The sequence below is a fragment of the Vulpes lagopus genome, chromosome 9 (assembly GCF_018345385.1).
Source record: "Vulpes lagopus strain Blue_001 chromosome 9, ASM1834538v1, whole genome shotgun sequence".
NCBI lineage: Eukaryota > Metazoa > Chordata > Mammalia > Carnivora > Canidae > Vulpes > Vulpes lagopus.
In genome coordinates this window covers 64,142,369-64,169,756 of record NC_054832.1, presented here as the reverse complement: position 1 = coordinate 64,169,756, position 27,388 = coordinate 64,142,369, and the positions used below count along the sequence as shown (strand labels likewise).

General features: G+C 34.5%; 1 protein-coding gene across 1 annotated transcript in view; it reads right to left on the bottom strand.

The window, feature by feature from the left end:
- Positions 1–9,319: 9,319 nt before the first annotated feature.
- Positions 9,320–27,388, bottom strand: part of VCPIP1 (valosin containing protein interacting protein 1) — a 29,589-nt gene continuing 11,520 nt past the window's right edge. Inside the window, exon 3 of the mRNA XM_041769033.1 lies at positions 9,320–13,861. Within this exon, the coding sequence (XP_041624967.1) occupies positions 12,990–13,861 (872 nt within the window). The 3' untranslated portion in view covers positions 9,320–12,989. The remainder of the gene's footprint in view (positions 13,862–27,388) is intronic.

Genomic DNA, 27,388 nt, shown 5'->3' with positions numbered 1-27,388 from the left:
GCACGTGAATAAATATGTTCATAAAAAGTATAAATTAAAATTGAAATGCCATTTTATGACTACTAAAGTAGCAAAGTGTTTCTAAATCCTGCAAACAAAGTTTGAATAATTCCTTGATGTTAGTACTGAAACTGGTATCTTTTTGGAAAGCAATACTAAGCAGAAGCTGTAAAGATGTGCATAGCCTATGACAGACATTGTTTCTTAATATGCTGTAATTCAATGCAAGCAAAAAAGATGTATTTCAATGCTCATAGTATTTCATTAAAACCCTAATATGGAAGTATTCACATTTTGAGACTAGTTTAAAATAAAAGAACAATTATACAGGCAATAAAAATACTGTAATATTAAGATAGTGCCATTAGGGATCCCTGGGTGGCGCAGAGGTTTGGCGCCTGCCTTTGGCCCAGGGCGCGATCCTGGAGACCCGGGATCGAATCCCACATCGGGCTCCCAGTGCATGGAGCCCGCTTCTCCCTCTCCCTCTGCCTATGTCTCTGCCTCTCTCCCTCTCTCTCTCTGTGACTATCATAAATAAATAAAAATTAAAAAAAAAAAAGATAGTGCCATTAAATGGTTATTACACTACTGGGCCCTTCTAGGTGTTTCACATGCATTCGTCTTAATCCTATGAGATAGATACTATTATTTTCATCTACTTTATAAGTGAGAAAAATAGGGCACCAAAAGGTTAATTTGTTCAAGGGCATATAGTGGGCCAAGATTTGAATTAGAAACAAAGTTCCCAATCACTCTACTACCCTAATATACATGAGCATCTAACTATCAGTATAGTATGGATGTGCTATAGTATGGTGTAGAAAAAAGCTGATAGAACTGTATGATTAATGTTATTTATGTATATAAGGCCTCAGGGTGTATGTATGTATGTATGTGTCTAACATTATAGAAAATGGTCTATGGACTGCACACCAAACTGTTTAGCAGTGTTTTATTTTGGCAAGAGGGATGAGATGGGAGAAGGGAAGGCTTTAACTTTTTACCCTATGTATTTTTGGATTATTTGACTTTTAAAGCATAAATTCTTGTTTATTTTATTTTTTAATTTAAAAAATAAACTGGAGGGGCGCCTGGATGGCTCAGTCAGTTGAGTGTCTGCCTTTGGCTCAGGTCATGATCTCAGGGTCATGGGATCAAGGAACCATGTTGGGCTTCCTATTCAATGGGGCGTCTGCTTCTCCCTCTCCTTCTGCCTCTCCCCTGCTCCGCTCGTACTTACTTGCTGGCTCGCTCCCTCTCAAATATATAAAACCTTTAAAAATATAAGAAATGGAATTTAAATTTTAAAAAGCTGGAAATGCAAAGAAAAAGCTTAAGTATGTTATATAAAATTTGCTCCAATATTGATAATGCTAAATAAATATGCTTTGGCGGAAATGATGAAACCATATATATTTTGTGCTCAGTCTGAAAACAAAAATCAGCTTTAGAATTATATCTTGGATACATAAATGTCTGTTCCAACCTCTCCCATTACCAGTGTATTTCGGTAATCTCTACATTTAAGATGCTATTTTAAGTTTGATGGAAATTATAGATAGAAATCATAGTGTCATAAGGTGCTATAGAATTCTTAGTTTGGCTTTTAAAGGCAAAAATAAGAGTGGTTGATCTCCAAGGAAAAAACAAACATAAGAGAAAAAAATGTTTTAAGTGTCCCTATTAGGGCACCTGGAAAGCAATACCCTGAGTTGTGATCTGGGGTCCTGGAATAGAGTCCCACATCAGGCTCCCCATAGGGAGCTTGCTTCTCCTTCTGCCTATGTCTCTGCCTCCCTCTGTGTTTCTCATGAATAAATAAATAAAAATATTAAATTAGATTAAATTAAAAATTAAAAAAATAGTGTTCCTCTTTCAGGAGCCAGGTGGGGTGATGGGTTAAATAGGTGATGGGGATTAAGGAGTGCATTTGTGATGGGCACTAGGTGTCATATGGAAGTGTTGAACCATGTACAATATTGTACACCTGAAACTCATAGTACACTGTGTTAACTAGAATTTAAATAAAAGGTTTTGTTTTGTTTTTAAATAAAGTGTCCTGGGATGCCTGGATGGCTCAGCGGTTGAGCTCTGCTTTCAGCTCAGGGCCTGATCCTGGAGTGGAGGGATTGAGTCCCACATCAGGCTCCCTGAGCTCTGTGTGTCTCTCATGAATAAATAAAATCTTTTTTAAAAATAAAATAATAAACAAAAATAAAGTGTCCCTATTTCAAACCAATATTCTTTGCTCTACTCTTATAGTAGATAGAGTGGCCCCCTCAAAAATATCTATGTCCTTGTTCCCAGAATCTATGAATACCTTAATAGCAAAAGGGACTTTGCAGTTATGATTAAATTAAGGATCTTGCCATGGGTATATTAGTTTGGATTATTCAGAAGGGCCCAATGTAATCACAAAGTCCTTAAGAATGGAAGAGAGGAGCAGGAGAGCCTGAGATAGATTTGGAAATGCTCTACCGTTAGCTTTGAAAATGGAAAAAGAGGTCATGAACCAAGGAATGTGGGCAGCCTGTAGAAGCTATTAAGTAGGGATCCTTGGGTGGTGCAGCGGTTTAGCGCCTGCCTTTGGCCCAGGGCGCGATCCTGGAGACCCCGGATTGAATCCCACGTCGGGCTCCCGGTGCATGGAGCCTGCTTCTCCCTCTCCCTGTGCCTCTGCCTCTCTCTCTCTCTCTGTGTGACTATCATAAATAAATAAAAATTTTTTAAAAAAGAAGCTATTAAGTAAATCAAGAAAATGATTCTCTTCTCAGATTTTAGCTAAAGGAGATTCTCTTTGAAATTCTGACTTCCAGAACTTTGGAATATTAAGTTTGTATGGTTTTAAGCCACCGAGTTTGTAGTAATGTGTTACAGAATAGGAAACTACACCTTCTTTCAACATTTTTGGCCTATAATGATAAAAGTAGTGTTTTCTCTTCAGAAGGTGATATTTCATAGTGTTCAAAATTTAGCACTCATTTAAAAAAAAATGAGCCTACTAACTGAGGGTTCAAAATGAAGGCTAGGAACCCCAGATTAAGAGAGAGGGTGTTCAGGAGCACCTAGGTCTCAGTAGTTGAGCATCTGCCTTTGGCTCAGGTAGTGATCCCAGGATCCTAGGATCAAGTCCCGCATGGGGCTCCCCACAGGGAGCCTGCTTCTGCCTCTGCCTGTGTCTCTGCCTCTCTGTGTCTCTCAATAATAAAATTAAAGAGAGCGAGAACTCAGGGCATTAAATAAGAGAAATAAAAAATAAGGATACCACAAAATCCTTAAAGCAGGACTTGCTTATCTGTAGGAAACATGACATGTGCCAAGATATGATCTTTAATTCTAATCTTTCTACCTTTACTTTCAATTTTATCACCTTCTACCTTAATCAGAGATAATATCTTTTTTTTTTTTTTTTTCCAGCTTCACCTGCTCTCCTGGCCCAGTACATCCAGGCACTCCCAAAGGGAACAATGAATTTGTAAGATTTTCGGGGAATGTGTGGTTATTGAAGATCATTATTGGCATTTAGAGTGCCAGTTCTAAGGAACACAAGACTTGTAATATTTGAAACAGTTTTGCACAAGGAAGAATTATCCTGAGTTCCATTCAACATTCAATCAGACAGTAACATAAGTGAAAAAACTGATTATAATTGTTTAAACCAGGATCAACTTTTAAATACAAGTGCACAAGTGTTGGGTTTTTGTTTTTTTGTAGCTTTAAAATACACTATTTCCAGAAATACAACTAGTATGTAAACCAGGGGAAGATTCTATTTTATTTTGTTCAGATCTAATCAAGAGTTGTTTTCTCATTTTAGAAAATCTTACCACTGAGGGTAACTCACCTCAAGATTTTGAGACAGAAATGCAGCCCACTGATATCCATCAGCTGGATTAGTTGTGCCTAATGAGCTTTATTATAAATCTCTTCTGTTTCTCCACATTTTGGGAGAGCATTAAAACGATTAAGAAATTTGTTGTCTATGAATATCACTTTAGTGGGGCATAGGGAGCAGAATATATTCTTATAAAAAGGGGACACTGGCTCCAGTAGGTTTGAAAATATTGATCTAAATATATCCATCCATCCATCCATCCATCCCATAAACCTGTATCTGCTATCTTCCCTTTCAGCTAAACTTCAAAGGTGTCTTGACTTCTCTAGCCATCAGTCTTCAGTACTCTTATAATCTAAACTTTACCACCATCCATTGAAATTGTGGCCGTTAAATCCAATGGACACTTGAAAGAAATTCATTTTACCTGAACTTTCTACAGCATTTTTTTAAAAGATTTATTTATTTATTTATTTTTAAAGACTTTATTTATTCATTCATAGGCCCAGAGAGAGAGAGGCAGAGACACAGAGGGAGAAGCAGGCTCTATGCAGGGAGCCCGACGTGGGACTCGATCCTAGGTCTCCAGGATCACACCCCAGGCTGCAGGCGGCGCCAAACCGCTACGCCGCCGGGGCTGCCCTCTATAGCATTTTTATTACTTCCTTTTATTTGAAACTTGTATCCCTCAATTTCTGTGTCCTCAGCTCCATAATTTCCATACCTCAAAGTGTTTTGGTTGTCCCTGTTCATCTGCCAGCTCCTTAAATGTTGGCATACTCCCAAATTGCATTTAACTGTCTTCTCACTGTATAGTCTCTTCCTAGGCCATCTCATCCCCTTCTATAATTTCAGTCACATCCTAGGATTCACAGATCTTCACATGCAACCCCGGCCCCTCTCCTGAACTACATCTAACTCCCAAAATTCAACATGTCCCCAAATGAAATTCACTCCCTTTCCACCAATCTGTAAGTACTCCTGTATCCTATTCTAAATTAGTAGCACCACCTTCCAGCCTCTTAACTTATAACCTGAGAGTCTAGATTGACCTTTTTACCGTCTCTCCAACATCTTCTCCTTGATATTGCCACTGCCAGTGGTTCAGTTCAGGCTCTCATCTCTCTCCAATTATAGCAAGTCTTTTAACTGATCTCTCCTCCTCTAATCTTGTTCAATCCACTGTATCCTCCACTTGGCCATATAAAGGATCTTTTAAAACACAAATCTGTTTATTTTATAATATCTGCCTTGAGAAAGTTCTAACTTCTAGTTGGAGTTTCAGAAAATCCTTCTCATTTTGACATTTGGGATCACCTCACCTGTTTTCAAACAATAGATTACTTTTAAAGCAATATTGGCTATACAATACATTTTGAATGCTATAAACCCAGACTACATAATAGTAATAGTATAGCTAATAAAAGTAGAAAGCAGAATGGGAGGATAAGGGATACTATAAAGTATAGAAATGATAATTTCTTCATTTTACATACTGGAAAGTTGAGATAATATCTAAAGTTGATAGCTCAATAAGCAGACTTAGGATATTATATGAAGCTAGAAAGATGATCTAAAGAGAGCCAAGGCACTCATCTTTCATAATGGAAGAATCAAATACTGTCTAAAGTTGACAAATCGGGCAGCCCTGGTGGCACAGCGGTTTGGTGCCGCCTGCAGCCTGGGGTGTGATCCTGGAGACCCGGGATCAAGTCCCACATCGGGCTCCCTGCATAGAGCCTGCTTCCCCCTCTCCCTGTGTCTCTGCCTCTTTCTCTCTCTGTGTCTATGAATAAATAAATAAAATCTTTAAAAAAATTTAAAAAAAAATAAAGTTGACAAATCAAGAGATTAGACCTGTTAGGGAAGTAACCACCTAAATAGAAATAGTTAAGTAATCGGAATGGAGAAACTGGGTGTCTTTCTATATAGTTTTGAAATTTTTTTTAAAGACTTTATTTGAGAAAGAGAGACAGAACACGAGCAGTGAGGAGGAGGCAGAGAAGAGGGAGAAGCAGACTCTCCAAGTAGGGAGCCTGATGCGGGTCTTGATCCCAGGACCCTAGGATCATGAATCATGACTTGAGACGAAGGTAGACACTTGACTGAGTCACCGAAGTGCCCCTAAATGACTCTCTCCTTCATTAAAAATGATGTCAGGAAGAATCTTTCTTGCTATTTTATTATTCCTTATGTGTACCAGAGTACCTGGCACATGACAGATTTCATAGAAATGTTTTCAAGATGTGATAAAAGTAGCCCATGCACTGTCCTTTGAGAAACATCACCTTTGGAGAGCCTTCCCACTAAAGCAACAGACCTGCTTAGTAAATGACAATTATTCCAGGCTCTTGAAATGAGAGAGTTGGAGTTTTATCTAACCAATGAGTCTCAAATTTACCCAGATCAATCATCTAAGAAATTATGAAATCCTTTTTTAAATCACCTCCAAATTTGGAGGAAGAAAACAAACCCAAGGAAGGAAGAACTTGAAGTGAAGGACTGGGGTTCAGGCAGGGAAATTGTAGGAAGTGAAATTAAAGCCAGGTAGTACACATTGAAATCATTTCACACCAGATTGGTGTACCTGAAAACAAGCTAGATTTAACAACAGATGTTTAAGACTTATGTGACCACCGAATTTTACTCCTTTGCTAAATTACAAATATAGTCCTCAGGTTAAGAACTTAGGCTATGGAGTCATAAACATTTAGGTTTAAATTCAGCTCTGACACCTATTAAGTCCAGGATTTGGGTAAACTACCTAATCTACTGAGCCTTTTCCTGAAAGATGAAAACAATGATGTTATCCAACCGCAAAGAGTTGTTTTGAGGGTTAAAGAAATCATTGCATGTTGTGTTTCACCTATTGTCTACATACAGGGAAATGGTCACTAAATGAGAGTTATTATGAATGTGTTTATTGCTTGTTTCCATTATTGGGATGTAGCTCTAAGCTACATGGAATTTGTCTCATTTATAACTATTCCCCTAGTTCCTAGAACAGAAGCTCGGCTTTTGATCAGTGCTTAACAAACATTAAATGAATGAATGATTCAAGTATATAATGTTGATTCCATATATCAAATATAAGTCATTATTTTACAGGGAGATCTCATACTATACATGTTACTTTATACATGGAACTGACAAACAGGAATAATCTTCCCAGATTCCCACACAATTTGTTTTTCGAAAGATTTATGTGGTATGACAAATGGACCAAAGACAGATTTAGTTCCAACGAGGAAAGAGAACAAGTTTAAAGAGCCTGTAAGTTTTTCACCTCAGTATACCATACATAGTTTAGAAAATGAATTAAAGACTTTGATTTTTCTGTATACATTTTTAATGATTAGAAACAATCAACTATGCAGTCATAATTGGCAGTTACTGGGGTCTGAAAAAGCCAGTCAATAAAAATAAAATGCATACTGAAGTATGTAAGTAGGTTGTTTATCTTATTCACTGAAGTTTTTGAGAGCTCCAAATTATATGGCATGTGACCAGTAGGACCCATGTACAAGACCTCAAGTCCAAATTTGGGACAAGTGTAGTCAACCAAAGCATAAAGCAAAGCTAATTATGTTTAGTTTAAAGCCCACACCAATGTCACTTATCCCATCAGCACTATGCCATCAGCAAGTGAGCCCATGATGACACAATCAGCACAAGAGGGTAACAACTAAACAACCAAAAGGTTATAGTAGAAACGGAGGCCTTGAAAGGCTCCATGACTTGCCTGCCTTAGGTCACAGAACAAGTTAGTCACAGAGTACAGACTGTCAGTTCTCCAGATTTTCAGTATTGCATGTGGTCATTAAGCTCTTGCATTAATATTTGAACATAGAAACCAGTTTTTAGCTCATTAACTGTGGACACAAAGCAAGTTTTTACCTAATAAATTATTTAAATAATGTGTGCCCTATCTATGAGGATTTATCCATTTTAATGTCAACTGAATTATTTTGATATGTAAATAACAGTAATAGTAAACATGTGAATGTTTACTGTATGTCGGCACTGTTCTAATCATCAGATACGTGTTAACTCATTTAACCCTCACAACAACCCATTCTACTAGAGAGGAAACTGAAGCACAGAGATCACACAGTAAGCAGTGTCCCAAGACTCAACTCTAAAAGTCAAGGGTCTGAGGCTCTGCTCTCACTAAGTTAAACAAGTCTACTCTAACAAAATGGATATTGAGCACACACATTAAAACTTAAAAGTAAATCTGTCATTTTGATTGCTAAGCCATACAAATGTTAAGTTACTATTTTCTAGATTTCCCTTCTTTCCCTCATTATCTCTAATCAGTATTTTTGAAAAACCAGCACAAAACTAAGTTCTCTATTACAACATGTGTTTTGTTTAAATATTCAGTACGCATTACACATATGTAAAATGTCTAAAGGAATTTTGCTTATTCTTTTCTAACTGAGTCCATTTCATTTATGTTGAGATCACAGTAAAGGGGAGAAATTCCTATTCCTAGATGATGTCCCACTAAAGGAAATTTTAAAAAGACCTGTACTACATTAGGAATTCCTTCACAAAACTGAACTATATTTTCATGCATTATATTATTAAAGTATAATGCCAGGAAACTCAAGAATAAAAAGTTATTTTAAAAAGCTAATGTGGAGAAGTCGAGGGGAAAATCAGTATGTATTAACTTATAGTTTTATTAATATAAAAGAAAACTTCAAATACTGTACAGTGAGGTGTGCTGTAGAACACTATATAGTTATAATACACTATTACCAATTATTTATTACTCAAATGTAATATATACAGCAACAACAGAATCAGAAAATAACGGGTAACAGCCAGTGCCTTAGGGATGATAGAACATTTATACTATTTTGAGCAGTTAAAGCACTTGCTATGTAATTTTTCTAAATATTTACATTATCACTTATTTTTACATATTCTAAAGAGTATTTCCCTCCAAAAAAAGTAGACTTTCTAGCTCTTGGCACTAAGTCTTCAAGTCCAATAAACCTGAAAATAATGATAACTTTTTCAGTCTTTTATTGCCCTACCACAGGCATAAAGGCTCAGGAAGGGACTTGTGCATTCTCAAGAAAAGTATGCAATACCTTCAAATTTTAATACTAAGTAATTGATACTCACAAGCAGATAACATCAACTAAAACTTTTTTTTACTAGTTTTCCTTTTCTTTTACAAGAGAATAATAATCATTGTATTAATATTATACTACAAAAGCATGTAGACTCCATAATTTAAAAAATTAAATGTCAGATATACAAGTAATGGCATTTTCTCCAGTAATTCACAATTTTTACAATTTCTGCTATTTTGGAACAAACTTTAAAATTTCCACGATTTAATTATCATTAAATATGAATTGAAACACTTAGCATCTCAAAGAATTATTAAGAGTGGCAGAACTTACAGTTAGCTACAAATCTTACAATAGCTCTTTATTTTTATTTCTTAAGTAAACATTCTACTATGGTATGTTTTCAAATGAATAGTTCTGGTTTGAAAATTATCTTATGTCAACTATGAACAGTCTTGACGATGTACAATTTTGTTAAATTATGTGGTAACCATGAACTGTAGAATGTATCTACCCAACTTACATAGAGTATGTATTTCACTACTACCGTGATAAAAGGTCATTTAAAATTCATACTGAATGGAGTTTAATTCAATTTTGCAAAGGTTTTTATGAAAATCTTAATATGGAAGCCTTGTTTTGGTAATCATGAAACTCAAAATCTACTCTGCAGTATTTTAAGTGTAGGCCAATTCAAACTTCTATTGAAAAATGAAGACAAAACTGTGTTGATATGCTGAAATAAACACAGTATGATATTGTTGCTATATTGACCAAAGCATAATTAATGACAGAAGTTATGAGTTAACTTCATACCTAAAGATTAGTTATTAGTGACCTCTAAATTTTTAAAGAAATGTTCACTAGCAGCCAGTATTAGTAGGCAACTACATAAAATAATAGTTATAAATTTGCATTTAGTAGCTAACGTGATGTCAGTACAATTCTCAAAAACCTGTCATTAGTAATATATGAGTTGCTAGCAAGTGATCTTCCCTGAGGTAAGAGACCATATGCAAAAGTCTGCTCATTTCAAATTAAGTTAGGTACTTAAAAATAATGGCAATAAGGACCTGTGGCTGGGATTCACAGATGCATTTCAGATTGGTATCTTAATTGCGAGCAGTAGGCTTGATTGTAAAAACCAAACTAAAAATCATCAGAAGATATAAAGCAAATTTCACAGTCAGTAGCATTTGCTAAATTTCTCAGGTCTTTATCCTAACATGTCCCAATAAAATACTTGAAACATAGTAAAAGGGGAAAAAACAGGCCTTGGGTTTGCTCTTTAACTAGTTCCTGAGTAACCATTCCCTTGTAGTTCATTATATTCTCGCTCATAATATTTGGCAGTGTCTCATGTTCTTCAATTTCAACCATTTCTCATTACAATATTCTACACATACACTACCTTCAACTCTACCTGGACTTTGGGTCATCAATTCAAACTTGGTATGATTACCTATAAAATGGATTACTAAAAATTTACAATTTTACTTCAAGTTTCAGTGAAACATCACAAATTAAATTATAAGATGGAGTTATGTTACTTCTAGGGCAAAAAAATATTTTAATTGATTATGATCTCTAGCTTGAATTCAAAGTTGTGGTGGTCACAAATGGCAGCACTAAAAATTTAGAATTCTGTAGTCATGTATTTGATTATGAAAACCATATGGAACAAAGGATGAAAATTAACAAAAACTGTTTCTAAAACTTCTTTGTGAGGTTGATACCTGGCCCACTTCTCAAAAACTACTAATTACCCCAAACGAATTTCAGCAGATTTAAAATAATTTCAAAAAATCTGACCATTCTCAAAATCAAGCCTTTTATTCTTTATCAAAGGAGAACCCAAACTATTCTTATTATATTCATACCTACCTGTCTTCTAAATAGCATTGCTGTGGCAAGAGAAACTAATAGTGTGATCAGAGATTAAAGGCCTTCTAATGTTCACAAGTGCACTCTAATTTGACTAAATGCAAGTATTTAATAGGAAGATAAAATTTATTTCTGATATTTTTACTATATGCTATGAGAGTATATTTGTCAGTTATGAACTAAACATGCCAAGCCACAGGTGAAGAAAATATTTGTTAAAGAAAAGGTGATTATATCGTTTACCTGGAAGCAGTGCATTTGCTTGTTAAACAGTTTTTCTGTATTTAAATTAATAAGAAAAAGCCAGTTTCAGTGGCTGAAAAAGCCAAAAATAATTATAGTGGTTAGTGGTATTTGTAATTTTTAGATTAATACACAGAAGCACCTATATAACTAAATGGGAAATATTATTTGGTAGCTGCAGTTCTTTATGCAAAATGAGTGCACAATACAGAAGTCCAAAATTTTCCTGCTCTTAACATATTAAGATAATTGGTAGTAAATTTAGAAGAATTGAGATAAAATACGGTTTAAAATGTGATGTGATAAAACTAACCCAAATATATTATCTTGCTCAGATATCACCTGCAAAATGTCTAGATTCTCCATTCTTTCCTTATTTGAATGGAGTAATTCATTTAGTAAGTGGATTAAGCCAGAGATACTTTCATAGAAAGAAATCCGAAACCTCCCTCTCTTTGGAAACACAAGTCAAAATACTGTCTATGTTCATTATAAATCAACAGGTTGAAATTTCGAAACATCTAATAATATACTTTCTGATGTAAATTTTCTTAGACTGCAAACACAGTTCTGCATCTGTTACATGTGCAAACAGAGACAGCCAGGCTTTAATGCTCTAGATAAGAGATTGTATTAACATACATTTTGTCTTTCATCCATTCAAATTCAACTTAATTTCAGTGAACAAAAGAAAAAGATGGATTGAAATGTACATTTCAGAATACAGATTTGCAGAACAGGATAAAATAGTGCAATACCAATCTCAGGATAAACATTCTTTGTCTTTAAGATAATAAGCATGAAAGCTGCTTTTTGAGGAAACTGGCACTAAAGATTTGATGAATACACTATTTAAGCAAATGCCCAGTTGATCAGGGTCTGATCCAGTAAAATTTGCATCCAAATCCAAGTGAAGCCAACAAATAAAGAAAATCTTATGGATGCTAAGGAAAAAAGGAAACATTTTTTGGTTCAAAGGGGCTCAAAGACACTTAGCATATATAAGCTTAAATACCATTGATCAAAATTGTAGAACAATGTAACTCATTCATAAAGATAAATTCTTATATATAAATTCTCTGTGAATCTGACAAACTCTGAAAATTAGAGATTAACTACTGCTACCATTATTTTTATATTTTCTACCACACTTTGCAATCAACTTTTCTCAAGATTAAGGAAAAAAAAAATTCAGTGGTACTTGACCAGGCCAGGATTAAAAAAATAATGGTAACATTTTATCAACAACAGAGCACACAATTGGCTGTGTTGGCTCAGACAGCAACATTACTGAATCACATTGACTTTATCATTCTAGAATAGATATTTTCCCCCAGCCTTGCTCAAGTCAGCAAAATGTTATATCATTACACTCTATTCTCAAGATATTTTCATCAAGAATATGTATCTGTATGAATGTGTTTACGTTCACGGAAATGTCAGATCTGTCTCTAATAAATCCTTCTATGAATTTTAAAATACAATTTAGTTCAGATAACCTTTAAATTTACATAAATCTTTTGACACTCAAATATGTGGAATGGTTACCTTGATGACATCGATGTTAGCAAAATCTCATTCCCCCCTCAGTTCTAGCCTTTTCAGGAAATCAAACATTAGCAAGAGAATTTTCATGTTTGAAACATTAAGACTTTCATGGAATTAAAATTACAAAAAACTTCCAAAGAGCCACATGTATGGAAGAAATTCAGCAGATCTAATAACTAATTTATAGGAATTCAGAGCCAGCCTGGGCAGCAGTATATTAAAAGCTATTGCCAATCACACACTTGCTGTCATGCACTGAATAACAAGATATAATCTTTGAATTATATACGTACAAGATTTTTTATGACTAATCAAGTTATGTGGCCCAGCCAACAAATGTTACATATTCACAATAAACATTCTGCCTTTATTAGCCTCTAATTAAATCAAGAGTGATCCATTGGCTCAGTTGTGTTTGTCATCTCAGCATCTTGACTATCCATCTCTTCAGGCTCCTCCACTGAATTTCCCTTTTGTGCTTTTGACCTTGTGGCAAATGCAGCTCCCAGGGACTCTGCCACACAGCTATCAGTTGTTTCTGTATTCAAATTTTCAGTGCCACCAGTTAAAGAAAAAGATTCAGGTAAGCCAGTCTGAAGACTCCCAGACTTCACAGAAGAACTTACAACTTCTACTTTTCTTTGAGGAAGATCAGATGGTGACTGCTCTGTACTTTGATCCCGCAAATGCTTGTCCATCGAAGCCTGGATAGAAGAAACCATTTCCTGCAATTTTTTTCGCTGGGCCTCAACCAAATCAGGATCAAGCTGCCTGCTGTCTCTCATTGTAACTACTCCAGGAGCTATTCGAATAAGCTCACTATTACTAGGAGCAGCTGTGAATACAGAAGGCTCTATTTTAATGGAACTATTACTAAAGTCTGTCCCTGTATTATGCTTCCTTACAACTGGGGCTTCCCTAGCTCTTGAATCAAGGTGTGGGTTACTAGATGCAGTTCCTAGAGAATGCCCTTTTCCCTGAAAGGCAGTTACATTATGAAGCTGCTCCGATTTCTTTTTCACTACTCCACCACTACCTAGTTTTAATAGCCCATGTGAGGGACTTGATTCTCTACTTCTTGTAGTAGCCTCTGCTCGAACCTGACTTACAGCCTCTTTAACTAAATCTTCAACATCAGGACCGATGGGGAAATGTCCTGCAGCATCCACACACAATTCCAGTCTATCTTCAGAAGCATTATAGACAAAGGTTTTGCCAGGCAGATGTGGAAAAGTACAATGCTTGCCATCAGCCATACCTAAAGAAGGGGAAAAAAGGTATTTAACATTTTAAAGTCTTACTTATATAGTAAACACAATTATAGTTGAAATAGTGAATTTTCAACAATATCCAGAACAGTTTTGAAAACAAAACTAACTTAAAAATAATTTATTATATTTATTAATAGAATTTAATAATATTTAAAAAAAGAAATATCATGACAGACCTTACTGTAGTTCCCCAGGGGAAACTGTGAGGTTTTTGTTTTTTTACAAATACCATTAACCTATTACAAAGTTAGGAAAAGGGCTTGAAACAAACAGCTAAGCTATGAGAAAACACTAGCAACAGTATTATTAAAACAAATGCTTACAGTAAAGCGACAAGAAAATATACTTTCATTTGCTAATTCAAATTTAAAACTTTGGGCAGCCCGGGTGGCTCAGCAGTTTAGCGCCGCCTTCAGCCCAGGGCGTGATCCCGGAGTCCCGGGATCGAGTACCACATCGGGCTCCTTGCATGGAGCCTGCTTCTCCCTCTGCTCTCTCTGTGTGTCTTTTGTGAGTAAATAAATAAAATCTTAAAAAAAAAAATTAAAACTTTGTAAAAATACCTATAAGGGCAAAGTGTGCTGTACAGTGTGAATTAAAAATCATAAGGAATTCTACTGAATTATAGAATAGTAGAATAAACATAGTTTTCTCAGTGTACTTTAGGTATATATATCTTTCACAAATATAAAAGATATGAACTTTCAAAATAAGAAATTCCATAGTTAAAGTAGTAATTATGAGGGCATATTTAGGAAACATTAATGCACTGTGTCTTTGGTATAACTGTAAGAAGTGACACTTGGTCACAATAATGAAAAAGATCTTAATTCAATTATTTTGAAATAGCTGTATTTCTTATTACTCCTCTTATTCCTCTCTGGTAAGTCACAAACACCAAAATAAGCCTGACTTACAGATGCTCCTCAAATGACTCCTGCAATTTTTACTTCTCACAATCAACTAACGATGCAATAGAAGAACTTAAAAGCAGGCTTCTCTTTATTTTCTAGTGGAGGACCTTGGTCTCACTATCTGGTATTCCAAAGTTTTAATACTTTTTCCAGCTTGTGTATAAGAAAATTGTATTTTAAACTACTCAATATCCTTACATTTTAAATTTGTTAATCAAAGTATACTCCAAGTATGCAAAAATAGAGGTTTTCAAATTTTATAAAACCAAAGATTTTCTATGTTAACACCAAAAGAAAGATGAAGTACAGAACTCTTATTTTATTTTTTTGTAAGTAGGCTCCATGCCCAGTGTAGAAGCCATGAAATAGAGAACTCTTAACAACGTATGCTACAAAAGGGTATATATATGGCAAAACATATAAAGGCAAAAGCAAACTAGTTAAAAATGAATGGAACTGTTAATGCTATACAAATACAGAGGTGAAGGATGAGTGAACTCTGGAATGCTTAGTGGGCATTTAGTTAGCCCCCAGCTTTGTAGGTTATCAAGAATAGTTCTTCCTCCCTCCTCTGAAAGAAGCTACAGAGGGGTTCTAATATATCTCACTGTGAATATTCCAAATAACAAGAGAAAAGAATCCCAAATGAATAAAGAACATACAGTAATTTTAAATAAACATTCATCAGTGATAAGTATCCATTAATACAAATCTAGCTAAGATTTCCTCTTGACAGAAAATTTTTGGCAGAGGTAACTGATAAAAAAGAGACAGACAAAACTTAAAATCAGAGATGTGGTCTAAATAGTGCACTTCAGGCCACAACCCTGGAATCCACTTATTACCAATCCCCTATCTCAGAGATCTGTAAAACCTGGATCAAGAAACAAGGTAACAAAAAAAAAAAAAAAAGAAAAGAAAAAGAAAAGAAAAGAAAGAAACAAGGTAACAAAGAAGAGAATTTTGAATGATTAAAGTCCAGGGATAACCCTAGGCAAAACTTTCAAACAGTCATTTCAATGGATAACATCTATTGAGTCTCACTATGTGACAAGAACTAAAATAGACCCTGAAGACTCAAATAAAATGTAATTCTTAGGAGACAGGTCCAAACAGATTATAATACAATCAGGTAAGTATAATGATGGATATACTATTCACTTCACTGATTATTTGAGGATTAAATGAGAAAACATGTAAAGCATGTACTACAAGTGCCTAATATAAATCAGGCAGTCAATAGTTTTGGTTCCTCTATTAGATCAAAAATAGTTTTGTAATTGTCTCCAGACTGCTACTGTGATGCTTTCTCTTGGCCATCCCTGGAAAGAATCCTAGTCCCACACATGTTCATCAGAGTATTTACAATGAAACACTGAAAACAATCTAAGTTAAGCTTTCATCAAGAAGAGAATGGTTAAGAAAATTATGGTCTACCTATTAATATGCAGCTATTAATAATTGATATAAATAAGAAACCTATGATGCTTCACATATATAGCAAAATGTGCATGAATAGCAGGAAACAAATCTAAGCACTATAATTATAATGAAGCCAAAACACATACATATAAGGCAAATATTTAAAAATTATAGGTGATGTTTCCCATTTCTATAGTTTCTAGACCTTTTACATTATTAATAACATTTAAAATATGTATTAAAAAATCAATACAAAAAATCAGTGTTATGGGTTGTGCTCCCTCTAAGCATAATCATTCAGGTTTCATATAACTTAAATAGTCTTTTGGATTTTAAAAATCAAAGTGTATTAAAATTCCTCTATCACATAACAATTCCATCACATATATACACCAAAAAATATGTATACTAATATTTAGAGCTACATTCTTCCTTACATCAAAAAAAAAATGCATCAGGAGAACAATGGGTGAATAATATTAAAATGATACAACAGAATATAGTAGTGAAAATGAATGAATGGTACTTGAATCCATCAACATGAATGAATCTGAAAAAGTGTTGCATAAAAGAAGCAAATCATAGAGAATGTATAAATAAAGCATAATTTTCATTTTCATAAAGTTCAAACTCAAACAAAACTCAACATAAGATGAAAGATACCTATACAAGTTTTAAAACTAAATTTGTGGGGGATCCCTGGGTGGCTTAGCGGTTTGGCGCCTGCCTTTGGCCCAGGGCATGATCCCGGAGTCCTGGGATCGAGTCCCACATCGGGCTCCCTGCATGGAGCCTGCTTCTCCCTCTGCCTGTGTCTCTGCCTCTCTCTCTCTCTCTCCCTCTCTGTCTCTGCCTCTCTCTCTCTGTCTCTCATGAATAAATAAAATCTTTAAAAGTAAGTAACAAAATAAAAAAATAAAATAAAACTAAATTTGTCATTCATGTCTGCATTTATCTCTGTATAAAGACCTGCAAAGAAACTTACATTTTAAGCAAAAGAACTTTAAAATATCTTTCCAATTATAAAGAATAGAAATATTAGTAGTCTAGATATTTTGGGAAATATTTCTGCTCTAATGTAGATATAACCATCTGTTTGTTAGGGTGAATTTGAAAAAAGTAAGAGAAACACATTCCAGTTTTTGGAGGATATGGGTATATGTGTTTTTGGGGTGAGGAGGGCTTGATATACTTTGATTCTCTGATTATAAGATAATAATAATGATTTGCCACATCCATCTGTCCTAAACAAAAGGGGTGAGGTGCACCTGGCAGAGGAACATGCGACTCTTGATCTCAGATCAAAAGTTGGAGCCCCATGTTGGGTGTAGAGATTACTCAAAGAAAGAAATGAAATTTTAAAAAATATAAAACTTTGCCACAAATATTTGAAGGAACTGTATTTTGAAAAGTAAAATAATTTTCTGACAATGACCCATTTCAAATGGTTGTTAGAGTCAAAAGAATTTTAATTATTCTGCAAATAACAGCTGATATTATAATAACAAACTAATTAGCTAATTATTTATTAAGTACCAGGTCCTTTGGTAACTGCTTTTTGTGCATGATCTCATTTGGTCCTAACTACCCTGAAATTATAATACCCACTTTATTAATTAAGAAACTGAGACTTAGAAGTCACACAGGCAGTAGGTGGTAGAACCAAAATTTGATCTCAGATGTTCTTACTTCAGAGCTCTAAACTACTTCCTAAAAAAGGATAAATAACACAGGTAATATTTTAAAAACTACAATGGCTCTACTGAGAGATAATTCACATACAATTCACTTGTAAGTATACAACTGAATGATTTTCAGTATATTCACAGAATTGTGCAACCATTACCATAATCACTTTTAGAACATTTTCATCACTCCCCCCAAAAATCCAAACCCATTAGCAGTCATTCTCATTTCCTCCCCCTGCCCTAACTCCCAGCTCTAGTCAATACTTCTCTCTATATATAGGTATGCCTATTCCATGACATTCATGTAAATGGAATAACATATGGTCTACTGTGACTAGTTTATTTCATGCAGCGTAATATTTTCAAGGTTCATGCATGATATGGCATGTACTAGTACTTCATTCCTTTTAATTGCCAAACATACTCCATTGTATGGATATACTAAATCTTACTTATCCAATCATCAGTTGATGGAAATTTTGGGTTGTTTCCACTTTTGACTATTATAAATAATGCTATTATGACCATTTGTGTACAAGTTTTGTGTGGACAGGTTTCATTTCTCTTAGGTACATACCTAAGAGTAGAATTGCTGGGTTATAACCACGTTAAACCTTTTAAGGAACTCCCAGACTGTTTTCCCAAGTGGCTGCACCATTTTACATTCCTACCAGCAGTATGAGGATTCTAATTTCTCTGTATCTCCTTGCCAACTGTTCTTATTATCTGCTTTTTTGATTACAGCCAGATATGAGTGTGAAGTACTATGTCATTGTGGTTTTGATTTGCATTTCTCTGATGGTTAATGATGCTGAGCATCTAAACATCGGTTCATGTATTCAATGACCATTTATATATTTTCTATGGAGAAACGTCTGTTCAGATCCTTTGCCCATTTTTTTTTTTTAAATTTTTTATTTATTTATGATAGTCACAGAGAGAGAGAGAGGCAGAGACACAGGCAGAGGGAGAAGCAGGCTCCATGCAGGGAGGCCGACGTGGGACTCAATCCCAGGTCTCCAGCATCACGCCCTGGGCTGAAGGAGGCACTAAACTGCTGAGCCACTCGGGATGCCCCTGATAAGTTTTTTATATTTGAGATAGAAATCTATTATCAGATACATAATTTGCAAAATTTTTCTCTCATTCTGTGAGTTGTCTTTTCACTTTTTCTTTTTCTTTTTTTTTTTTTTTTTAAGAGAGACAGCACAGAGAGAGGTAATCTTAAACAGGCCCCTTGCTCAGATAGGGCATAACATGGGGCTCGATCTCACAACCCTGAGATCATGACCTGAGCCGAAAGCAAGAGTCAGATAGATGCTTAACAACTGAACCACCCAAATGCCACTGTTTCTTCACTTTCTTGATGGTGTTCTTTACAGAACAAAAGTTTGTTTTTTATCTTTTTTCTGTTGTTGCTTGTACTTTTGGTGTCATATCTAATGAGATTTTGCCAAATCCAAAGTCAAGAAGTTCTATGCCCATGTTTTTTCTAAAAGTTTTCTAGTATTAACTCCTATATTCAGGTGGTGGATACATTTTGAGTTAATTTTTTTATTTGGTGTGAAGTAGAAGTCAAAACTTCATTCTTTTGTATATAAGTATCCAGTTGTCTCAGGACCATTTGTTTTAAAAACAGTTCTTTTGGGGCAGCCTGGGTGGCTCAGTGGTTTAGGGCTTCTTTCAGCCCAGGGCCTGATCCTGGAGACCCGGGATCGAGTCCCATGTCAGGCTCCCTGCATGAAGCCTGCTTCTCCTCTGCCTGGGTCTCTCTCTCTCTCTCATGAATAAATAAATAAAAATTAAAAAAAAATAAATAAAAATAATAATAATAATTTCAAACCATGGGATGCCTGGGTGGTTCAGTGGTTTGGTGCGTGCCTTCAGCCCAGGGCATGATTCTGGAGTCCCAGGATCAAGTCTCACATTGGGCTCCCTTCATGGAACCTACTTCTGCCTCTGCCTGTGTCTCTGCCTCTCTGTGTCTCTCATGAATAAATAAATAAAATGTTTAAAAAATAGTAATTTCAAACCAGAAACAAGGCTATTTAGTAAATAATCAAGAGTCATCCCCACAACCATCCACCCCCCCCCACAAAAAACGAATGAGGGAAGTTACATTCAGTTTCATTTCGTGCATACTTACCCTCATTACTCAGAACACCATTACTCAATCCTAATTAAATACTAACCTTTAAAAACCCCATTAACTGTTATCAATATAATTCAGGATATAAAAAAAAATAATTCAGGATATAGAATAAAGTAAAAATTTAAAGTAAAAAGAAAAGGATTCAAAAATAAGGGGGGTGGGATGTTTAAGAGAGACATTTATAGCTTTAATGCTTTTATTAGAAAACAAAACAATTTATAAACAATAATCTAAGCTTCACCATAAACTAGAAAGAAAAGGGCAAATTAAACCCAAAGCAAGCATAAAGAAGGAAAAAATAAACGTAAGGGCAGTTTCAATCAAACTGAAATCAGAAAAATAGATTAAACCTCTGAAACCAAAAGCTTGTTCTTTGAAAAGATCAATAAAACTGATAAACCATTAGCTGGATTGGTCAGCAAAACAAGAGAGGCACAAGTTTCCCGTATCTGAAATGAAAGAGCACAGACTCTACAGATGTTAAATGAACAGTAAAGAAATATTCTGAACAATTTTATGCCAACAAAATTGTTAACTTGGACGATATGGAGAGATTTCTTGAAAGACTAAACTAATAAAGCTTACTCAAGAAAAAAAACATAACCTTAAGAGGATTCTATTAAAGAAATTAAATTCATAGCTAAAAACTGTCCAGCAAAGAAAACTCCAAGCCCAGATGCCTTCACTATAGATTCTACCAGTTAAGAAGTAATTGTATCAAAGTATTACAAAACCTACCAGAAAACGGAAGAATAAACACTTGCTAACTCTATTTTATGAAGCCAACATTACCCTGATTAAACAGTTATTATAAGAAAAGTATATACCATTATACCCCATGAACACAGTTGCAAATCTCTCACCAAAATACTAGTGATTTGAATCCAGCATGCAAAGTCAGTTCCAAAAATCAATCAATGTAATTCACCCTCTACTAATAAACTCAAGAGAAAAACCATAAGATCATTTCAAAAGATCCTGGAAGAAACCTGATCAAATTCAACATCCAAAAATCAATCAATGTAATTCACCCTACCAATAAATTAAGAAAAACCGTAAGATCATTTCAATAGATGCAGGAAAAGAGTACCTGATAAAATTTAACATCCATTCAAAATACAAACTTTCAGTATACTATCAATAGAATAACCTGATAAAGGGCATTTCTGAAAAAACTACAGGCTGAATGCTTTCCCCTGAAAATCAGGAACAAGGCAAGGATGTCTGTTCTCACCGTATCTATTCAGCAATGAACTTACAGCCAGTGCAATAAAGCAAGAGAAAGAAATATAAGGCAAACTGACTGAAAAGGAAGAAATAAGGCTGTCTTTTATTTGCAAAAGACATGATGACCTACCTAGACAATCCCACAGAATCTGCTAAAAAGCTACTAGAATATGTGCATTTATTTTTTTTTTAGATTTTATTTTTTTATTCATGAGAGAGGCAGAGAGAGAGAAAGGCAGAGACGCAGGCAGAGGGAGAAGTGATGCAGAACTCAATCTCAGGACCCTGGGATCATGCCCTGGTACTCAACCACTGAGCCACTCAGGCATCCCTAGAATATGTGCATTTAGCAAGATTATAGGATACAAGGTCACCACATAAAAACCTATCTTATTTTCTATGCACTAGCAAAGAACAAAAAGAAATTGGAATTTTTTTAAAAAACATTATTTATTTACTTGAGAGAGAGCAAGAGAGAACGGGGAAGGGCAGATAGAAAGAGAGGGAGAGAATCCTAAGCAGACTTGACACTGAGTGCAGAGCCCAACATCGGGGCTCGATCCTACAACCCTGAGCTGAGATCATGACCTGAGCCAAAACCAAGAGTCCAATACTTAACCAATTGTGCCACCCAGGTGCCCCAGGAAATTGGAACTTTAAAAAACCATCTTTTAAAATAGCATTCCCATAAAAAAATAATAAAATAAAATAGCATTCCCAAAACATGAAATATTTAGGTATGAATCTAACAAAGGATATGTAAGAATTGAATGCTGAAAATTACAAAATTTTGATGAGAAATTAAAGAAAACAAGTAAGTGGAGAAATACAATGTTTTCATGAATTAGAAGATTCGATGTTGTAAAAATACCATTTATCCTCAATTTGATATAGAGTCAACAATTCACAATAAAAATCCCAGTAGATTTTTTTGTAGGAACTGACAAGTTGATTCTAAAATTTATATGGAAAAAAAAAAATAAAATAAAATAAAATAAAATTTATATGGATAAGCAAAGCACCTAGAATACCCAAAAAATTTTTTTGGGAAAGAATAAAGATGTTTTCAATGACATGAATGGAGCTAGAGAGTATTATGCTAAGCGAAATAAGGTAAATAATGACAAACACCTTTTGATTTTACTTACGTGGGATTTAAGAAACAAAACAAATGAGCAGGGGATCCCTGGGTGGCTCAGCAGTTTAGCACCTGCCTTTGGCCCAGGGCGTGATCCTGGAGTCCCAGGATTGAGTCCCACATCAGGCTCCCTGCATGGAGCCTGCTTCTCCCTCTGCCTGTGTCTCCGCCCCCTCCACCTCTCTCTCTCATGAATAAATAAATAAAATCTTTTTTAAAAAACGTAAAAAAAAACAAATAGGCAAAGGGGGAAAAGGGGGGAGGAAAAGGAAGGGAGAGAGAGGGAGGGAGGGAGGGACGGAGGGGAGGGAGGGGGGGAGAGAGAGGAAGAGAGAGGGAGAGAGAGAGAGAGAGAGAGAGAAGAGAGGAAATCAAGAAATAGACCTGTAACTAAAGACAGCAAACTAATGGTTACTACAGGGGAGGGCATTGGGGGGATGGGTTAAATAGGTGATGGGGATGAAGAAGTGCACTTGTGATGAGCACCCAGTGTTCTTTGAAAGTGTTGAATCATTATATTGTACATCTGAAACTAATATTACACTGTATGTTAACTAGAATTTAAATACAAACTTCAAAAAATAGAAAAAATAAAGATGGAGGACTCATACTAACTGATTTCAAGAATGACTTTAATGGTACTGTAATCAAGACTAGTTATTGGTAAAAAGAGAGACAGATCAACAAATAAAAGTTTCTAAGAATAGACCCACATGTAAGATGGTCAATTGATTTTTTAAATAATTTTACAGACACTATATTTTGCATATAATTTACCTTTTTCAAGTTCATGATAAATATATGATCCATGGTCAACTGATTTTTTTTTTTTTTGTCAACTGATTTAACAGATATGGTATACTTTTTTTGGACAAACAGTGCTGGAACAACTGGGTATCCATACATAAAAAAATGAACCTCAACTGATAACTTGTAACATATTAAAAAAAAAAAACCTGAAATAGACCATAAACCTAAATATAAAACCTAAAACTACAAAACTTCTAGAAGAAAACATAGAAGAAAATTTTTGTCACCTTTAATTAGGCAAGGATTTTTTTAATAGGGCATAAAAAGTATAAAAGAAAAAAATGTCAAACTAGTTATCAAAATTAGAAGTCTCTGATCTTCAGAAGATACTGTCAAGAGAATGAAAAGACAAATTATAAACTGGGAGAAAATATTTGCAAAACACCTGATAAAGGATGTGTGCCCAGAATATATAAAGAACTCTCAAAATTCAACTAAAAAAAGATTCAAACCAACTTAAAAATAAGCAAAAGAAGAAGGAAGCAAAAAAGTACATGAGAAGATGCTCAACATCATTAGTCATTAGGGAAATGCAAATTAAAAGCACTACAAGATAGTACTATAAACCTATTAAAATAGTTTTAAAAACAACTGACACTACCAAGTACTGGTAAGGAACAGAGCAACTGGAACTCTAATATAGTGCTAAGGAATACAAAATGGTCCAGCTACTTTGGAAAATGGTTTGGAAGTTTCTTATAAAGACAAGCATATACTTACCATATAACTCAGCAATCCCACTCCACAGTATTTACAAAAGGGAAATGAAACATATTTCCACACACAAAGACCTATACACAAATGTTTATAGTGACTTTATCCATAGGAGCCCAAAACTGAAAATCACCCAAATGTCCTTCAATCAGTTTTAGATTTTTAAAAGTATGATACATCCATACAATGGAATACTACTCAGCTATAAGAAAGAATAAACTAATACATGCAACCAGATTGACAAATCTCAAAAGCATTAAGTTAAACAGAAATTGGCAAATTTTTTCTGTAATGGAGCAACACAGTAAATACTTTACGTTTTCATACCATTATAGTCTCTGCCGAAAACTATTCAATTCTGCCACTGTAGTGTGAAAGCAGCTGTATACAATATGTAAACATGAGTGTGGCTGTTTTTTTTTTTTTTTTTAATGTTCTGATAAAACCTTATATACAGTAAGGCAGCAGGCTTGATATGGCCCATGGTCAGTAATTTGCCAACACCTGTGCTAAATCAAAGAAGTCAGACACAAAAGGTTATATTAATCCATTTATATGCTGATAAGAAAATGGCAAACATAAAGAGACAAACAAAATCAGCGGTTGTCAAAGCCTAGGGATAGGAGTAAGAGATTAATTAGAAAGGCACACAAGGCAACTTTTTGGAATGATGGCAATATTCTATATCTTGATTGTGGTGGTGGCTACATGGCTATATATGTTTGTAATAATTCATATACTTTATACCCACAAAAGGTGAATTTTGCTATATGCAAATTATGCTTCAAGAACCATGTCAAAGGAAGGAACGAAAGAAGGAAGAAAAATAGGATCTAGGAGGATGGGAAGGAAACCAGTCAGCCAGCCATTCTTTGGTCCCTGATTCAAATAAACCGAAAGAAAAAAATTTTTTTTTCAAGACAATAAAAAATCAAGGAATTGTAAACACTGGGTATTTGGTCATGTTTTAAAAATTATTTTTCATATTTTTCATAGGTGATAATCATATTGTACTTTTTTAAAAAAGAGTTCTTACTTTTAGAGATACATACTGAAGTTCTTATAGATGTAATTATATCTGGCATTTATTTTAAAATAGTCTAGTTGAGGGGAATAGAAATGTACTGATGTTTTTTTTTTTTTTCAAAAAAATTTAAGATTTTTTACCACATATGCATTACATTACATATACAGAATATTTTTAACAAACTAGTGTTATATCCTATTGACTTTGTATAATAACTTTTCATTAAACCTTATATGTAAATATTTTCCCATGTCATTAATGATTTTCAAAAGCTTCATTTTAGTCACTACATCCATAATGTGGATGTACAATTATTTTATTTTATTTAAAAAATGTTTATCACATTTATTTTGTTTAGAGGAACTATATTTTGTTTCCACTCTTTTTCCTACTACAAACAACATTGGAATGGTTGGTTATCTGTATGCATTTGCTTTCTTTACTATTTCCTTACGATATATTCTTACAGGTGACATTGTTGTGTCATAGGATCTTAAGACTGAACCTCAAGAAGATGGGTCCTTATTTCCTTGGCCCTACTACACAGTAATTCATCTTCTTCTGTGGCACTGATGAAACTAATAACTGATGGTCAGTAACTAAGCAACACTTGTCAAGGCTATCATGCCTTTTCCATAGTTGCACTAAGAGCAACTCAGTTAAGATTTTAAATGTTCATGCTTACAATATCCCTTTAGGAAAGCATTTTTTAAACAACTGGTATTTACTAATAACATATTTAATTTAATTATGCTTATACATTTATTTAATGTAATCACAATGAAAATTCTCATTTTCAGGCAAAATGGAAAGTGAACCTAAATATCAAATTGTTAAAAGGGTAACATATGTGACTCTATACAGGTCTCAGAAAGGGTAAGCAGATTCTGCTGAGGATCTGTGCCCACTACTTCTGGATCATTATTGAAAGGACTCAGCTTCCACAGATGATCGTCTATTGACTCTGAAAGGTAATTAGCATCAGATGAAGTGAAACCTATGCTCCATGAGAAAAGAGTCCAGCCCTGCTGTCCTGCAGTTGTAACACATTTCTTATGCAATGTAACAACATTGCTGATTACAGCGTGTTGATTACTTACATTGGGAACTCGTATTTGATTAGGCTCACCTGAGTTTTGCTCTTCCCATTTCTAATCATCTCTTTCCTCAATCTTCTCTTTGTTGTCAATGAATTTCATTTTAGTCTATACTCAAACTGATGGTTTCTCTAAAGTTTCATTAAATTCTTTATTTCTCTGAGTTCTTTTTCCAAGGTTCCACTAGGTTTGCCCTTTCTAAAATGTTTGCACCTTGACTAACTAAACATTCAGAGATGCATATAATTCTATAATCACTCTATGTCACCAGTGACCTATAAGTGAACAGCTATGATTTTATTTCATCTCTGAATACTTACTCCATTAGATTAGCTAGAGTGATTAAAGGAAATAATCACTCTATGTCACCAGAGACCTGTAAGTGAACAGCTATGATTTTATTTCATCTCTGAATACTTACTCCATTAGATTAGCTAGAGTGATTAAAAGAAAGCTGTTTTGATCTTTGGAAAATACATGTAGGTGTGATGTCTTTGTCTCTGCATCTCTGTCTCAGTCTTTCTAAGTAGATGATGGATAGCTATGTAGACGATTGAGAGGTAGATAGATAATCATAGGTATAAAGTGCTATATACCTAGTAAACACTAAGTATTCATGAGTACTAATAAATATTGAAGCTGAGTGGTGGGTAAATGGGGTTCATTATATTATTCCTGATACTTTTATATATGTTTGAACATTTCTACAACAGTCAAGTTGTTTTGTTTTGTTTTTTTTTTTTTAGAAGGTACGTAGGAGATAAAAACCATAAATAGTGATTTTGCAGTTAATGTCTAGAGAGGTCAGATAGGTGAAAAAATGAAAAAGCTAGAGTGATAAAGTCTGACGCCAAAATCATTCACATCAAATCTCTGAAAAAACATTTAAGGTCCAAACATACACACTGCCAACCATTTTCTTAAGACCTTAAAATTCTGAAGATACACATTGTATACTTTCACATATCTTTACAAACAACATATACACAATGTGAAAAGAAATTAAACGTAAAATGAGCTATTTCTTAAAGTCCTGAAAACACTAACGTATGTATATAATAAAAATAGCCAAAACATAACAACAACAACAAAAATACCGTATTATCTGTCTCTGGTACAGTCACTAGCATTATAACCAAATCTGCTCCTAATTTCACAATTTGTCTTTAGTTATGAAGAATTATATACATAATTTAATGAGAAAATAGGAGCAAGAAAGTAACAGGAGACTTTTTAGTAATACGACAGAAAACAGAGCTGACCATATCAGGATAATAACCCACTTTAACTAGGAAGACTGCTAAAGAAAAATATATACCAAAAAG